The 17,564-nt window shown below is 41.9% G+C and overlaps 1 protein-coding gene across 15 annotated transcripts in view; it reads right to left on the reverse strand.

Moving 5' to 3' along the window:
• The window catches only part of AKAP13 (A-kinase anchoring protein 13), a 352,869-nt gene that overhangs the window by 10,099 nt on the left and 325,206 nt on the right, over positions 1–17,564 (reverse strand). For all 15 annotated transcript variants that reach the window (XM_050797981.1, XM_050797976.1, XM_050797966.1 and 12 more), the window contains 10 exons: positions 15,063–15,188; positions 14,832–14,949; positions 13,959–14,207; positions 10,514–10,590; positions 9,759–9,940; positions 9,543–9,625; positions 6,383–6,577; positions 3,781–3,942; positions 3,267–3,337; positions 2,757–2,801 (listed from right to left, as the gene is read on the reverse strand). In XM_050797981.1, the coding sequence (XP_050653938.1) occupies positions 2,757–2,801; positions 3,267–3,337; positions 3,781–3,942; positions 6,383–6,577; positions 9,543–9,625; positions 9,759–9,940; positions 10,514–10,590; positions 13,959–14,207; positions 14,832–14,949; positions 15,063–15,188 (1,308 nt within the window). The remainder of the gene's footprint in view (positions 1–2,756; positions 2,802–3,266; positions 3,338–3,780; positions 3,943–6,382; positions 6,578–9,542; positions 9,626–9,758; positions 9,941–10,513; positions 10,591–13,958; positions 14,208–14,831; positions 14,950–15,062; positions 15,189–17,564) is intronic.

Genomic DNA, 17,564 nt, shown 5'->3' on the forward strand with positions numbered 1-17,564 from the left:
TTTTGGCATATCTGGGAAATAATCAGAGAGCTGTGCAAAAAACAATGTATGTACAAAGATGTTCTTAGCTCACTGCTTTAAAAGCAAAACATAGAAAAACAGTTAACTATCAGAAGGATTAAGAAAATTATGGTACACAATAATATGAAGCTGTTCAACAGCATGCTTTGTAAAAATATGCCTTGGGGGAAATGCTTTTAATGCATATTAAGAGGAAAAAAAAGCAAGATATGAAGCTCTAGGAAGTATTGATACAAATTATGTAAAACTTTTTATACTATTCATACATATACAACTCGGATATGTTATGTAGAAGGCTGGAAATATAAACACCAAACATTTAACAGTAGCTATTTTCCAGTGGTGGGATGTTTATTATTAAGTAACTTATGTTACTTATCTACCATGAACATGTATTCCTCTTACAATACTTAAGTCATTTAAAAACAAAACACAAAAATCTTAATTACCAGGCTTAGCTCTTCTGAGAAAATTTTTTACCCCTTATTTTCTTTATTTTTATTTTTTGAGACGGAGACGGAGTTTCACTCTCGTCCAGGCAGGAGTGCAGTGGTGCAATCTCGGCCCACTGCAATCTCCGCCTCCCAGGTTCAAGTGATTCTCCTGCCTCAGCCTCCTGAGTAGCTGGGATTACAGGCGCCCATCACCACGCCTGGCTAATTTTTTGTATTTTTAGTAGAGACAGGGTTTCACCATGTTAGCCAGGCTAGTCTTGAACTCCTGACTTCAAGTGATCCACCCGCCTCGGTCTCCCAAAGTGTTAGGACTACAGGAGTGAGCCACCAAGACTGGCCCCCCTTATTTTATCCTTAATAAGCAGAGAGAAGTAACTGAAGAACCTGCCGACTCTAGCTAAGCATTTATAGTGTCTAATCCATACTGGAATGTCTGAAAAACAAATGGGTCTTCTACTATTTCTTACCCTGATTCTTCTAACTAAATATAGGGGGGAAATTTTGCCATAAAGCAAAATCAAGGCCAGGAGCAATGACTCATGCCTGTAACCCCAGCACTTTGGGAGGCTGAGGCGGGCAGATAAACTGAGGTCAGGAGTTCGAGACCAGCCTGGGCAACATGGTGAAACCCCGTCTCGACTAAAAATACAAAAAAATCAGCCTGGTGCGGTAGTGCGGGCCTGTAGTCCCAGCTACTCTGGAGGCCGAGGCAGGAGAATTGCTTGAACCTGGGAGGCGGAGGCTGCAGTGAGCTAATTTTCAAGCAGCAGATCCAGAGAGCAAGTAGCTTCCATAAGCTCAAGTTTGTCATTTAAAGATAAGCACACTGAAGGATTCCTTCAGGACTCCACTGTATTTAGACTTCTGTGGCAACAAATATAAAACAATATCCTTCTGTATTTTAGGTGGAAAATGGAAAGATTCCCCTTAAAATTTCAAAATAAAGTTCCTTGGAGACTTAATGTACGTTAAAAGCAAGCACAAGAAAAAGAAGAAACACAATCAAAATGCTTGAGAAGTATACTCTAAAAAGCAACTATCATGTATCTGCTTCTAGTCTGCTTACAAAGTCAAATACTCAATTAATTTTGGAGATGGCAGTAATCTGAAGATTATGTCACAACGAGTCGGGGGGCGGTGCACGCGGGATGGGCATCCTTCCAGAAGGACACCAAGGCTGCTTCACAGATAAGACACATATTAAGTCTAAAGCAATACTCAGAGAAGATATGGCTGGGCGTGGTGGCTCAGGCCTGTAATCCCAGCACTTTGGGAGGCCCAGGTGGGCAGACTGCCTGAGGTCAGGAGTTCAAGATCAGCCCACCCAACATGACAAAACCTCGTCTCTACTAAAAATACAAAAAATTAGTCAGGTGTGGTGGTGTATGCCTGTAATCCCAGCTACTTGGGAGGCCGAGGCAGGAGAATCGCTTGAATCTGGGAGATGGAGGTTGCAGTGAGCCGAGATTGCACCATTGTACTCCAGCCTGGACAACAGAGCAAGATCCGTCTCCCCCCCCCCGAAAAAAGATGATGATATAACTTGAGTACTTGAAGGATAAGAAATTACTGTGTCAAATTACAAGTTAAATGCCCATGTTCCAGACCTGTGGCTCTTAGTATCAGGCTTGTGATAGAAAAGGCTGCTATGAATTCTACTCAGTGTGCTTAGACCAAAGGAAACCATCACGGGGATTTTGCGGGCCCTACTTAGAGAAAGCTGATTAAAAGCAAGAAGTGCTGGGTAAGGTGGCTCATGTCTGTCATCCCAGCACCTTGGGAGGCTGAGGCAGGTGGATTGCTTGTGTCCAGGAGTTTGAGACCAGCCTGGGCAACACGGCAAAACCCTGTCTCTACAAAAAATACAAAAGTTAGCCGGGCATGGTGGCACGCATGCCTATAGTCCCAGCTACTCTGGAGGATTGCCTGAGCCTGGGAGGTAGAGGTTGCAGTGAGCTGGGTGATACAGGGAGAGTGAGACCCCATCTCAAAAAAAAAAAAAAAAAAAAAAAAGCAGCAAAAGGCTTCCTTAAGGACAGAGAATCAAAGGCCATCTTAGCAGGCAATTCTCTAAGTGGCAAAATTCCAAGACGGTGCCCCTAGGACCAAAAAAAGGGGAAAGGTCAAGGAAACTGACAACTGTATTGTTTACATGTACAGATGACAGCCAGCAGTTAGCCTCTTTGTAACAGCAAAAAGAAAAAAAAGGAACAAAGAATATTCCTAACTTGACAATGGTAACAAACACATATTTTCTTAAATAGCTCATAATGTCCTTACCTCACTGTTTCTTTTAAGCATAAATACCAGGTTAGCGTTTCCACCCTATGAAACAAAAACCATACATATAAAAAATGAAGATCTTGATGCAAAAATGACATACAGTGTGTTTCTGTTAGGCTATAGCTTTCCATTTTCTTTCTTTCCTACCACAGCCTCTCACTAAGGTACTGAAGGTTTAAGGTTGAACTATTTATCACTGACACCTTGTAAGAAGGTCAGGTCAGTTTGGAGCACCTGAAACAAACCTCCTAATGAAACTGGTCCTGCCAGGACCATGGTAGAGTTATGAATGTAAACACACCACCCTAAGCCAGTGAGACCACCAGCCAATAATGTGGAATTCTTAACTGTACTGTTTGTTTTAAAAATGTGATTTTCCCTGAAAATAATTTTATTAAAAGCAGCAATTCAGGTATCCAAAACAACATCAAAGTGAAATAATTTCAAAGGTTATGAATTCAGAGGAAAGTGCCAAGGAGGTTCATAGTGTATTTTAAAGAGAAATACCTTTTTTAGGCCACTATCTGATTCCGTTCTCCTAAGATCTTGGCCATCATCTCCCTCTTCCTTCTCGCCTCCTAAACAAAAAATAGGTTTTTTTTTTTTTTTTTTTAAATTTTAAAGTTGTGAAACAGATTAGCGAAGGAAAGAATATCATATAGGTATCTTGGGGAGGTAGTATTTCTGAATCCTACTGATGCCCCCAAAAAGAGGGAGCAGCTTGGTGGCAGCTAAGTGATTACTAATAATTTTATGGATGCAGAAGAGCTGGAAGCAGGAACATGTATTATTACTCTTTTAGCTGATATCTTAGGAAAATCTTTTTTGTTACTCAAAATGAATATGAGTCTGATTGGCAGGCTCTTGAGTGTCTTAAGATCTCACTAAGAAATTTACTGATTGAATGGGAGCGGAGATGTAGCTACTAAAGTACAATGTAGCTACTAAAGTACAAATCATTTTGAGTTGTGTGGGACAGTCAAGGATTGCCTATAAAAGCTCATGACTTCGCATCATTTACCTTTTGAAGCATTCATCTGATGGCTGTCAAATCCTCCAAAGGTTTCTGCTCTCCGGGGCAGGGAAACAGGACCGACCGCACCTTCTTGCTCAATGGGGCTGCTGACAGTTGGCCCAAGTGTGCCTCCCAGATTTCCACTCACCAAGCCCTGAAGGATCTCCACTGGAATAAAGGAAACATGCAAAGCTGACATCTTATCTTTCAATGAGGAGAAAACAAGTTCACAGTATACATGATATGTACAAAGAGCATGATTGGAAATTTCCAAAGAGTGACTGGGTGAGTTCCTTTGCTCAGAGAAGGGTCTCAGCTCAGGGTATGTGTTTTGGTTGGACTCTACTAGAAATTTAGAGATGAGACTTTCCACTTTATATACAAGAGGCTAGGAAATTTGAAAGTGTACAGGGAAGGCAGAGTAATTTACTAGAAGTTACATGGCTTCTGGAATCATATCCAAAGCAGCCAGAAGATATTCCTTGGAAAGTAAGATGGACTGATTTGAGAACAGCAAGTAAAACAGTCAGGGTTTCTGGCTTCGCTAATATGGAGTGAGTTCAAGGGGCTAGAGTAGTCTAAGAATTTGCATCTCAACTCTGGCCCGCTAGGGTTCTTTTCTAGGGTATGGCTCACAGAAAGAAGAAAGTGGAGAAAATGGAATAAAAGTTAAACAGGAGAAAAAGAGATAAAGAAAAAGAAGGGCCAGGTGGAATAAGGGAGGGAACCAATAGCAGGAAATCTGATAAGACAAGCCATGTTAAAAAAGAAAACCTACACAAAAATGATAGACGAGTCCTATGGTGTGAGAAAATCTATATGAACCTGTAAACTTAAGACACTAATTTCACATAAAAATGAGCAATAGAAAATATTGAAGTCAAATCTCATATAAAGGGAAAACACAGGTGGAGAAAACACAGGGTCTAACTTCTCTACAGATAATAAAAGCACATCAGAAAGACATGTGCATAAAATAAGTGAGCAAAACACATTCTTGCCTCAGCCTCCTGAGGAGCTGGGACTACAGGCGCACGTCACCACACCCAGCTAATTTTTGTATTTTTAGTAGGGATGGGGTTTCACCATGTGGGCCAGGCTGGTCTTGAACTCCTGACCACCCGCCTTGGCCTCCCAAAGTGCTGGGATTATAGAAATGAGCCACCGCGCCCGGCCCCATCAAACATGCTTCAATTTATGAGTCCATAATAAAAACTATGGGTCACTTTCAGAAGATGTTCATGGTCTTAAAAACTGGTAAATAAATAGAGGGGAAAAATAATAAAGCGTTTATCCTTTTATCTTTTCTTATATGTCACGAAAAAAGAGACAACTAAATTTATGCCCTCTCAATGAAAGAACACACTATAAGGGCACGATTTACCAAAGAGATCAAGTCTGAGTGATTAATTAAGCCTCTGAGAATCCAGCTGCAAATCTGAAGGAAACAGAGGACAGAACTGTATGAATAAAATCCAAACTGTGGGAAACTCTCTAAGTCAAAAAGCTCATATTGTTCAAAGATAAATTATATGGGGAAAAAAAAAGATGGTGAGGGGAACTGTAAATTAAGAATTTTAAGATGCATATCAAAAAAACATAAGCAAAGTAGGCCGGGCGCGGTGGCTCAAGCCTATAATCCCAGCACTTTGGGAGGCCGAGACGGGTGGATCACGAGGTCAGGAGATTGAGACCATCCTGGAAAACACGGTGGAACCCCCCTCTCTACTAAAAAATAATAAAAAAAAAAAACTAGCTGGGCGAGGTGGCGGGCGCTTGTAGTCCCAGCTACTCGGGAGGCTGAGGCAGGAGAATGGCGTAAACCCGGGAGGCGGAGCTTGCAGTGAGCTGAGATCCGGCCACTACACTCCAGCCTGGGTGACAGAGCGAGACTCCGTCTCAAAAAAAAAAAAAAAAAAAGCAAACTAAACTATAATGTTTAGGAGTAGGCACTTAAGTCATAAAGATATATAAGTAAGTGATTAACAGCGGGGCGTGGTGGCTCATGCCTATAATATCAGTTCTTTGAGAGGCCAAGGTGGGTGGATCACTTGAGGTCAAGAGTTTGAGACCAGCTTGGCCAACATGGTGAAACCCTGTCTCTATGAAAAATACAAAAATTAGCTGGGTGTGGTGGTGCACACCTGTAGTCCCAGCTACTTGGAAGGCTGAGGCAGGAGAATCACTTGAACCCAGGATGGGGAGGCTGCAGTGAGCTGAGATTGCACCACTGCACTCCAGCCTGGGAAACAGAGCAGCAAGATCCTGCCAAAAAAAAAAAAAAAAAAAAAAAAAAAAAAAGGCATAAATGATTAATTTAAAAAAAGGCCAGAATAACTGCTCCTTTTGGAGGGAGGGAGGTATGATGGGGACAGGGCACGTGGACGAAGGCACTTCAGGGTGTCTGGCCACATTTAATTTCTTGATGTGGGTAGTGGTTAAAAGGATATTCACCTGATTATTTACTATAGTGAAGTATTTGTTTTGGGTAATTTTCTGCATTTGTGCGGCTTTATTTTAACGTAAAAAAGTAAAAACTGGCAGATAATATTAGAGTGTAAACCACTCTGGGAGGAGATGAAGGGAGGCAATGTTGAATGTTAATTACCCTCATTTATTGCACTTTTCATTAAAGGTCCTCCTTTGAGAGCGTCTTCTGTGTTGGAGCGGAAGAGAACTCTAGGGCTATGTGTCGGGGAGCAATCCTCTGGGAGGGGGGTGCTGCACTCAGCCATGTCCCGGAAAATCATCTCCTTCTCTTCCAACAAGAGTAGGATTTGTTGGTCCTTCTGTTGAAGTTGTTCTGCAGGATGGAGAAAATGATCTGTGATTTGATTGGCGTTTAGTATTACGAGATGACTAAGACATGAGCACCACCTTGTGGTAATTTATGGAAAGGGACAAGACAGGACACCCCACCCACTGCCCTTTCTTTTTCATCATGACAGCAATATTGTTTCTGTTCTGTGATTTCTATCTGGAAAACCATTCTGGATCTTTCTGGCGAGGAAATTGTGACATAACAAGTTTGCACTTTGCTTCCACTCCCTTGTCCCCTGTTTACTTCTCAGCCCACTACTCTCTAGCTTCTGTCCACTCTGCAACTGGTTTCCCAGCTCAACTTCACGATTGAATCCAATGAGGTCTTTTAGGTTGTTTTTTTCAGCATTGATGATTACTTCCTCCTTTAAAACATGTTTCCTTCTTTAACTTAGGACACTGGTTCTCTTCCTACCATTCTTTCTCAGGACACTTTACTGATCTGCCATCTGCAATGGAATCTCTTATCTGGGCTCCTGGCTTCTGTCTCAGCTCCATCCTGAGAGCTGTCTTCTTCTTTTTTTTTTTTGAGACAGAGTTTCACTCTTGTTGCCCAGATTGGAGTGCAATGGCACATTCTCGGCTCACTGCAACCTCCACCTCCTGGGTTCAAGCAATTAAGCGATTCTCCTGCCTCAGCCTCCTGAGGAGCTGAGATTACAGGCATGTGCCATCACCCCTGGCTAATTCTGTATTTTTAGTAGAGATGGGGTTTCACCATGTTGGCCAGGCTGGTCTCAAACTCCCAACCTCAGGTGATCTGCCTGCCTTGGCCTCCCAAAGTGCTGTGATTACAGGTGTGAGCCACTGCGCCTGGTCTGAGCTGTCTTCTTTACCTTACCCACTTTCCTCTTGAGGATCTCATTCATCCCCATGGCTTCAATTACCTTCTATATGCTGATAATTCATTAAAAAAAAAAAAATCAAAAGTCCTCCCTTTCTTAGCAGCAGACCATGGGGCCCAAGTGGCCACCTCTACTGAGATGCTTTGTTCTCAGCATGTGAGAAACCAATCTTTTCTCTAGCCCATCACCTCCTCCCTTTAGTGTGGAATCTCTTTCTCAGTCAACAACTCTTCATCTTCCAGGTCACCTGATTTGGAAACCTGTGAGAAATTCTTTCTCCTCACTCTGTCCCACCACCAACTGACCAGACTTTTTTTTTTTTGAGAGTCTCACTCAGTCACCCAGGGTGGAGTGCAGTGGCACTATCTCGGCTCACTGAAACCTCTGCCACCCGGGTTCAAGCGATTCTCCTGCCTCAGCCTCCCAAAGTAGCTGGGATTACAGGCACGCACCACCACGTCCGGCTAATTTTTGTATTTTTAGTAGAGATGGGGTTTCGCCACGTTGGTCAGGCTGGTCTCCAACTCCTGACCCTTGTGATCTGCCCACTGCGGCCTCCCAAAGTGCTGGGATTACAGGCGTGAGCCACCAAGCCTGGCCAACTGACCAGATTTTAATGACCTTATTTCCTACTCACATCTGTTCCCTCTCCAGCTCATTTTCACTTAACCTATCCTAACAGTCTTCCACCAAATGGTCTTTCTACTCCCAGTCGCTTCCCATTCCCTCAAGCAACTCTCCTAACTAGCTTCAACATGTTTAAAAAAAAAATCTTTTTCCTTTTTTTAAAAAATTACATCAGTCCCTTGTTGCCTTTTTAATACCTGGTGCTTTTCCAGCTTAAGCTCCCATCCCTTAGCCCTGACCCTCCAAACACACCAAACCTGTCATTCCTTGGCAGACATGTCAAGTCCTTTTTCACCTTTGCACATAACTACTCTTGTGTGCTGAGATAATTTTTTTCAGATGTAGCTCATGCACCAGCTTCTCTGTGAGACTTACTAGACGCAGGATGAGCAGATCCCACATATGTTAATCGTGCCTGTGGTCTAATAAATCACTGTGTGGCCCATCGTTGAGGTATGTCTCCCCTGCTAGGGTGTGAGCTTCTCAAGGGAAAGGGCTCTTTTTAAGGAATCTTTGCATCTGTTGTACCTAGCAGTATGCCTAGCCAGGTACTTAACAAAATTTAAAGAAGGAAGATTTTTATCCTTGTCATCCTAATCATGGGCCAATAAATCTGCTGTAACTCTGGCTCTGGTCTAAATCTGTCCATATTTTTAATTTTCCCCTCAGTGAGACTCAATGCTTTCATTTGTATGGCTTTAAGACCTAACCAAACTCCTTAGATGCTTACATTTATTTAACTCTAAGCCTTATTTCGACCCAAAGCATAGTCTTTACTTAGAAACATTCGATAAGCCACTGGCAAAGAGAAAAGAGCACCAGGCTTTGCTAAGACAGGGAACAGAATTCTGGCTTAACCATTAACTACACGTGTAACCCTGCGTAGCTTGTCCTTTGTGGGCCTCGACTGTCTCATCTGCACAACGGGGATTAGAATGCCTGTGTTGTAGGGACACTGACAAGACTACACAAAACAGTCAGCACTCAATAAACAGGGGTCAAACATAGATCGATACATACCCTTCTCCCAAAACTTCACCTTGCAACTCATTTGTGAACTGCAGATAAGTGATAACGCTAGGGACTGGTGGGAGGATTAAATCAGATTAACTGGAGAATTCTTTTCCCCAAATTCTCTCCTTGTTTTAATTTTAGATGTGACTACAAATTTTGGCAAATTCATCTGTGACAAAGTACAGAGAATGTCATGAGGTTTGAGAACACTGATCCTGAGTTAAGAGAATCAATATTCTCTTGATCCAGTATTGGACACATCCTTACAGTCATTCTTTACCAGGACCCATGTCAGCCTGGACTTGGTTTCTCTTTGTTAACAGCTATTCGTTTCACTGCCTTCAAGTGCCTTCTGGGGCAGCTTTAGAACTGAGGGCAAACCCATCCTCTAAAATCCACCAGCAGTCTTCTGCAACTGCAGACATTCCAGACAAGGGGCTCGGACCACTCCCAATGCCTCACCTTTTAATTCTCGGGCTTTGGTGTCCAACATTTTCTTTTCTTCCTCATTCTCACTAGGAATTCCTTCATCTTCATCTCTGTTCCTAATACAACCCAAACAAGACAGAACAAAAAGTTCCTAAGATGTCGATTACTCTGGTCACAGTACAGCCTATTATGAAAACACACAGAGACATCAGGAGGGCTGGGAAGGGTGGAGCCTGGTGGTTAACTTACAGGGTGTTGATTGTGTCCTGAATGATCTGAATCCAGCTGTTTCGTTCCTCTTTGGAGCTGGCATGGACTTCTACCATCTCTGGATCTTTCATCCCCATGCTGATCAGGAATAAACCTCTCTCCTCGTGTGCCACTTCTCTCACAATCAGTTTCTTTAAAGAGATCACTGTTGACTTCTGGTCCTGGAAAAAGGGAAGAGGGCAAATAAAAGATACATATACAATATTCTAACTCTTAAGGACAGCTTAAATCTAAGGTAAGACTAGATGCTGTTAAAAAAGCACACAGTTTGAAAAACAATGGCTGCTTTAGGATAAAGAGAAATATCTCATTTCATTCAGATTTTAACAAAGATTTTTCAAAAGGGAAATAGTAATTTATGGCTCTAAAGGTTCCAGTCATGTTTTCTACATGATGAATCTTTCCAGGTTCCCCAAAGAATCCAGTCAGCAATATTATACATGAGCATCATTTATGGGCTCACATGTGAGAAATACTCCAGTGACAGGTTTCTTCATAGGTCAAATAGTCAGATGTCCAAGACACTAAAAGAAGACTGTGATGAAACAGAATAATAATTTTTGGGGAAGAGGGGATGCCAGAAAATTGTGAGGGCGTGTGGGAAATTACTCAGAGGAATTTGTCCTGAGCCATTTAATTTTAAGAGGGCTGGGGAGAGCAATAATATAGTGCTTACATTCCATAACTAACCTAGATGCTTATAATGCTATTACAAAAATAACAATTCAGCTTACCAATGAGGCAAAGATGTACTTCTGGTCTTTTTCTTGAAGGAAAACTAAAATGTCAGTGAGAAGAACTGCTTGAACCTCTGGAAAATGGAAATGGGAGAAGGGAAGATAGAACAATGACTACTTAATAGTTACCACAGTCAGAAGGGTTTTTATTGAAGGTGCAATACATACACCCCCATAAGGGCAAACTATGATCTGAGATCACACTCCTCCAAAGCAACAGTTTTACAGTTCTCCAGGATTCACATCTGGTCACCAGATTTTTAGCAGCATTTTAAAATGGGATTTATCACCAAAGCCTTGTTTTGGAAAAGTTTAAGTACTCAGTCCTAGAAAGATATATCCCTTAAGACAAGAGTTTAAGAATAAAATACTTTTAAGAATAAAGCTGAAAAGCTGGACTTGTACAGATGTTAAACAGCAACACAGAGCAGGATACTCCAAAAAATACTCAGGTTGCAATATTTTTTGACTTCTGATTACAGTAATGGGAAAGGTGTGGGGCAGGAGACAGCAATGCTGCCCAAATATGAAGTATAGAAATATCTAAGTCTAATGAAAAGATGTCTGCCTTCCACACCCTCAAAAGAACAAAGAGTGGCCACACAGGCACCTTCTAGTCTTACAGGTACATGTGAATATAGGGCTCTTTCCTCAGCTCCATATGCAATAGTCAACTTAAACTCTTGCTCTGACTAATCCTCTAGGAGTAGGTAGTAACATTTTCCACTAGTCTCTTGAGGATGGTTTGATGTCTCTGGAGTTGAGTCTATATCGAGCTGGCGGGCTGGCCCCTATGTAACATCTTCACTGTGGAAAGTGAAGTCCACGATTCCCTGGGAAAGGATGAAACTGACTTATACAGTCCATGCCCCACCTTTTCTTCTACCTTTGCTGCAACTGGAATCCCCTTTCTGTGGAATTCACTGCAAAGCTATGAAGAAAACAGAAGCAAGGACATCTGATTCCTAGGGAGGTCTAATTTTTTTAGGCTAAACTACTGCAATTTTCTGTGTACTGCCATCAGTTATGAAAAAGTTTTTTTTTTTTTTTTTAAGTTTACTTTTAAATAATTCAGGTGCCTGCACCCTCTCCCTCCCCCCAAATAAGTGAGACACAAATTTTAACTTCATTGAATCTTGAAGTTTATACGATCAGTGTCAGTGGATCAGAAAAAAACAATCCCACCCATTTTTTTTTTTTTTTTGAGACGGAGTCTCGCTCTGTCGCCCAGGCTGGAGTGCAGTGGCCGGATCTCAGCTCACTGCAAGCTCCGCCTCCCGGGTTTACGCCATTCTCCTGCCTCAGCCTCCCCGGTAGCTGGGACTACAGGCGCCTGCCACCTTGCCCGGCTAGTTTTTTGTATTTTTTAGTAGAGACGGGGTTTCACCAGGTTAGCCAGGATGGTCTCGATCTCCTGACCTCGTGATCCGCCCGTCTCGGCCTCCCAAAGTGCTGGGATTACAGGCTTGAGCCACCGCGCCCGGCCAATCCCACCCCTTTCAAAGAGTACCTAACATAGTAATGGCTGTACTTGGCATGAATTCACTTGGGGGTGAAAATGACTAAACACTAACTCCTATCTCTACTGGAGGCATTCTAGGCCACAAAACCTATCATTCTGCCATGGCTTGACCACAACTTTATTCCAACAGCTGGGATCTACTAGTTTTTATTTTGGACATAAATAAATTGCTATGTAAAGGAAATAATAAAGCGCTGGCTCCAGGCAGCAGCAGCTCTAGGAAATTCAGGCCTTTACAAGAAAAGGCAGGTATTTCTGAACTGCAAGCCTGCTTAGAAGTCTCAAAGAGAGCTAGGGCTCTCGCAACATCACAGAATATTAGGACTGGAGGGAAGGAGCCTTAGTTCGAGTTTATCACACAACAATGAAATACACAGCCAGTTGGTGGTGGGAAAGGAGATTTCTTTCTCTGAATCTTTTCTGCCCTTCTTTTTTATGTCTTCTGTTACAGTACAGGCCCAGATGAGCTCTTCCCCAAAGCACTGCACAGTCTCTTGATTTATCTGTCACCAGTCTCTCTTCACTCCAGCTGCACTCTAAACTGCCCCTAGTGGTTATACTGAAAAACCACCTCATGTAGTATCCCTTTCCTGCTTGCCGTTCTCCTTTTTGAACCCATTCTTTGCCCCCCTCCCTCATCAATAGTATCAACTGTTAACTCCTCAGTCTGGAGAATGCACCTCATCACAACCTGGCCTCTCTCATTTCTTTGGGCTAGTTTCCCGTCACTCCCCCATCATTCACTCTGCTCTCTGTTTGAGAGTCCCGGGTGTCCACTCTTCCCTGGACGTGCCACATCCTTTCAACTCGACGCTTCCACTTTCTCTTCCTTAGTGGGGGGAGCACTTTCTCCTTACGTACCAGGTACCTTCCTTGTCATCCTTCAAGACTTGACTCTAATGCTATTCCTCTTGCTTTCTCCTCCATCCAGCACACATCACACTGTAGAGCAGGTACCTCTTTCCAAGGCTCTTCATTTTGATTTCAACTTCTAAGCAGGGTGTCCTGCTTTATTCATTGTTGAAACCAGTTGATTGCCTGGAACTTCTTTACTATTTGTTCTAAGCATGGGTATTTCCGACAGCAGTTACCTACATCATCACTTACACCTCAGAAACGAAAGCAGCACACATTTCCTCCACCTTCTTTCTATACTGGTGAGGCTGACAGCACTGGCCTAGCCTGCTTCAATGTCCTCAGCTCACTGAGGCCAGGGTGAAGGGGTGGGTATAACTCAAGGCTATTGGTGTAACACATAGACCCATGGAGTATAGGTTTGATGAAAACAAACAAACAAAATCAAATGTACAGATAAATTAAAAAACAAGCCTCACAGCTTCATTAACTTGACATGGCTGACCATTTGAAATGTAAAAATTAAAACCAAATGGAAAATGGGCATCCTTTATGATTTCTTTTGTTTTAAAGATATATGTATATCATAAAATATAATAATAAATCTAACTGATGTGGGTTAAACTTAACTTTCTATTAGGTGTCTGGAGCTGCAAATTCCTCTAACATCGCTGTGAACAAGCCTGTGAACCTCTAACATCGCTTGTGAACAAGTCCCCCCAATTCCAACCTGGCTGTCCATCTCTTGTAGGGGAATACACCTTCCTTGACAGCTTGCATATGTGCACTCATCTTATGCTTTGCTTTGTTTTTTTAAAATCTTATTTTCCATTTTCCCTGACTGCATCATTTCTTTGTCATCTTGCTCTATTTTGTATGATTTTGTAGGCCATCACAAACCATTTTTGATATAAGATTATGAAGAACTAAATGCTTGTTGCTCCTGGGTGGTGTTTGGAGATGGGCTCTCTGAGAAAAAAATCTGGTAGTGAATTTCCAACAAAAGCACTTGGATTTTGCCTGTTGTACCTGGGCACACACTTAGACAAAAGAGCCAAGCCTTACCTTTCAACCTTCCTGCTGCATTCTTCAGAAACACACTCCCATCACGTACAAGCTTCTTCCGTTTCAAATCTTCCTTGGCAAACATCTGACCACTCTTCATCCTCATGATTGACTTGCTATCTGTCTTTGTATAAATCTCATTGAGACGTACTTTCTTTTCATAACTTGCCACTTTGCTGTCTACAGCTCCAATCACATCCTTCACCAGGCTCAAGGACTGTGCTAGATCTTCCTGCTCCACTTCATTGTCTTGGAAGGAAAGAATAATTCTGCTTTTTATGGCTCCTTTTGGACCAGGGAAGCAGCAAGGGAATCCTGACTTCTCACTCCATATCATCTTTTCCCTTGTGACTATGCTATCAGAGGGAAGCCAACACGTCAGAGGTCATGTGCCTATCCCTCTTGCTGTCATAAGTTTGATTCTAAAAAAAGCCAGAAGTTTTCAATGATTTAAATAATATGCAATCATATGTTGTGCTCTAAAATAAAAGGAACTAAAGACTTCTAGGACAAAGGTAGTAGCAGGAAGAGCAACCAAGTTTTTTAAATTTGTATCTTTGTGTTACTTAATGTAACTTCTGGGAAGAACTGGTGGAAATTATCTCCCAGCCTAGTGATAAGAGAATAGTGTTCAGGTCATTGAACTCTGGATGGAATCAATGTGGTCCCTTTCCTTCTTGCTATCATCCACCCTAAGTCTGGTAACATAACAGTCCAAATTTTCATTCAAGAAAATTATTTTCAAGATAAAACACAAGGTCTCTTTTAGACCTACTAGAGCATGAAACAGCACTTCCATGGGGCCTCCAGTACTACCGGCCACAGAGGAAACAGTCCATTGCCATACAAGACTGGGTTAGAAAGGAGACTTACCTTTGGTACACTGCAATATTCTTTGGAATAAAACTGGGTACTTGGTAATCCGCTGAGTTACAAGCAATATGCACTCTGGAATTCCAAGCCTTCTAACAACTGAACTGCTCATCTTCTTCTGCAAGGGAGTAAACAGACTGTGAGGAATCACATGAAAAAGGCTCTAGTGAAAGCCGACAGGGACACATTGCTCTCAACAATGACGGGGGTTTTCATATTTCTTATCAATACCTTTACAAAGGCTTGAAAACGCTTATCCTTGGCATAAAGGTCTTTGAAGTAGTTTACAGACTGGTTATGTTGCCCACAAAACTTGCCGTACGTCTTCTTTAAACGTTCTGCATTCTCACCTGAAAACTGCAGAGAAAAGAGAACAGAAGTCATGCCATGGGGCACCAAACTCGTAATGCCATTTTGTAAAATGTTTCCAGTCTACTTGTAAAAGTCAAAAGTGCTTCCTCATAAATTTGCCCAAAAGAATGAAATGGTGCAGCAGCTTTGGAAAGCAGTCTGGCAGTTACTCAAGAGGTTCAACTTTAAATAGGCAGACTATATGGCATATGGATTAAATCTCAATAAAGCTGTTATACAGATTTGAAAAACAACAAAAAATTACAGAAATTTTATGTACTGTGCACATAGGAAATGTAAAATGTATTCTAACTTCTATTTGTCATAAACAGTAATAAAACAATGAGATTCAGTAGGAGTTTTTCATGAGACAGTCTTAAATACCTGACCTTGATAAGTTAGACAGACATCACAAACAGCCCTCATTACCTAGGGATCTGTTTGTACTACTTACTTCAGGCCAGTAGTCCTAATAATTCCACAAGGCCCTTAAATCATTCCCAAATGTGTGCAATCTCAATGGTTCATATGAACGTATGTTCACTTTGTGGTAAATCAATGCATTTCTGTATGCAGTTCATAAAATACATGCTAAGCATTGATTTCCATGTACTAAAAACCTCCAGAGGCAACACAAATTGATCCTTACCAAAAAACTGGAAAGAAGGATTAGGGTAGCTTTTCCCTTCACCATTTACCAATGGAAGAGCTGAGACAGTAAGTTATCTGCTCATATGACAAAGCAAATGTCCCAAAGGTTGATCCTAGCACTGGCAGCACACAGAACCAGCAAATGGAAACTACAGGTTAAACGGTGAATTCTAGCATCAAAGATCTTACTACGGGTTGTACACAAGTGCGAGGAGGTACAAATGGTAATACAAGTCAAAGTTTGATGAAGTACTAAGTTAGATGAAGTAAAAGTTAGATGAAACCAGAAAGGAGGGGCAGAGAGAGAGAAATGAAAATGCCCGAGGGGATGTTTCAGGAGGAAAGGTCATCATTTGTAGGTCTTACTTTTAAGCTCTATCTGTTGCAGCTATCTGTGTTCAAACATTTACCACACTGCATTTGCATTTATTTCATAACATGCTTACTTTTACTCCTAGAATAGGAGTTCCCTGAGGCAGAGGCCTAAGCCATATCATCCCCCTTTGTAGTTCCACCTGGCATTTAATAGATGCTCAGTAAATACCTGAAAAACGAATGAGTGAATGTGCTAATAAATTAATGAAGTGAAGGGTATGGGCTCAAGAATACAAAGGAAAGACAAAATGTACAATTCTCAGACAAATGTTCCAGCAACTAAGCCTCTGCTTCTACACAGCAGCAGATATTTGCCCAAAATCTTTGGGGAATCTGCATCTTTGGGGAAATATCTAGTCAGATGTACATGTTATAACCCTCTGCCTGTAAAGATTATACTGGCAATGTGTTTTTCAAGAATAATATTTTTAAAAGAAACATTAAAATCTGTCTATGATAATCACATCTAAAAGTACCAAAGTAACTTTTAGCTGAATTTTTTGGAGTATGACTAAAACCATACCTCACCTTGATGAAAGTATCAACAATACATATTTTATTAAGTATTTTACAGATAGTCACTTATTCAATTTTCTGTGCTTCAGCTGGTTTTTAGATACATGAGATCCTTCTGATTTGAGGCAGAGGGGAAAGTTGAAGATTTCCAACACACACTGTACACACACACACACACACACACACACACACACACTTTTTTTTTTTTTTTAATTTTGAGTTGGGGTCTCATTCTCTGCCTAGGCTGGAGTACAGTGGCACAATCACCACCACGGCTTGCTGCAACTTTGAATTCCTAGGCTCAAGTGATCCTCCCACCTCAGGATCCTGAGTGGTTGGGACCACAAGTGCTCACTACCACACCTGGCTTTTCTCATTTTTTTTGTAGAGACAGTTCTTGCTACGTTGCCCAGGCTGGTCTTGAACACCTCGCTTCAAGCAATCCACCTGCCTCAGCCTCCCGAAGTGTTGGGATTACAGGTGTGAGTCACTGTGCCCAGCCCCAAATATTTAAATATTTTTCAATTTTTTTTTTTTTTTTTAATGAGACAGAGTCTCACTCTGTCTCCTGGGCTGCAGTGCAGTGGCACGATCTCGGCTCACTGCAACTTCTGCCTCCCAGGTTCAAGTGATTCTTGTGCCTCAGCCTCCCATATGCCACCACGTCTGGCTCATTTTTGTATTTTTAGTAGAGACGGGGTTTCATCATGTTGGCCAGGCTGGTCTTGAACTCCTGACCTCAAACGCTCCGCCCTCCTCGCCCCCCAAAGTGCTGGGATTACAGGCTTGAGCCACTGTGCCTGCCCACATTTGTTGATGTCTTAAACTTTACTGTTTCTG

Source organism: Macaca thibetana, chromosome 7, assembly GCF_024542745.1.
Source record: "Macaca thibetana thibetana isolate TM-01 chromosome 7, ASM2454274v1, whole genome shotgun sequence".
NCBI classification, from domain to species: domain Eukaryota; kingdom Metazoa; phylum Chordata; class Mammalia; order Primates; family Cercopithecidae; genus Macaca; species Macaca thibetana.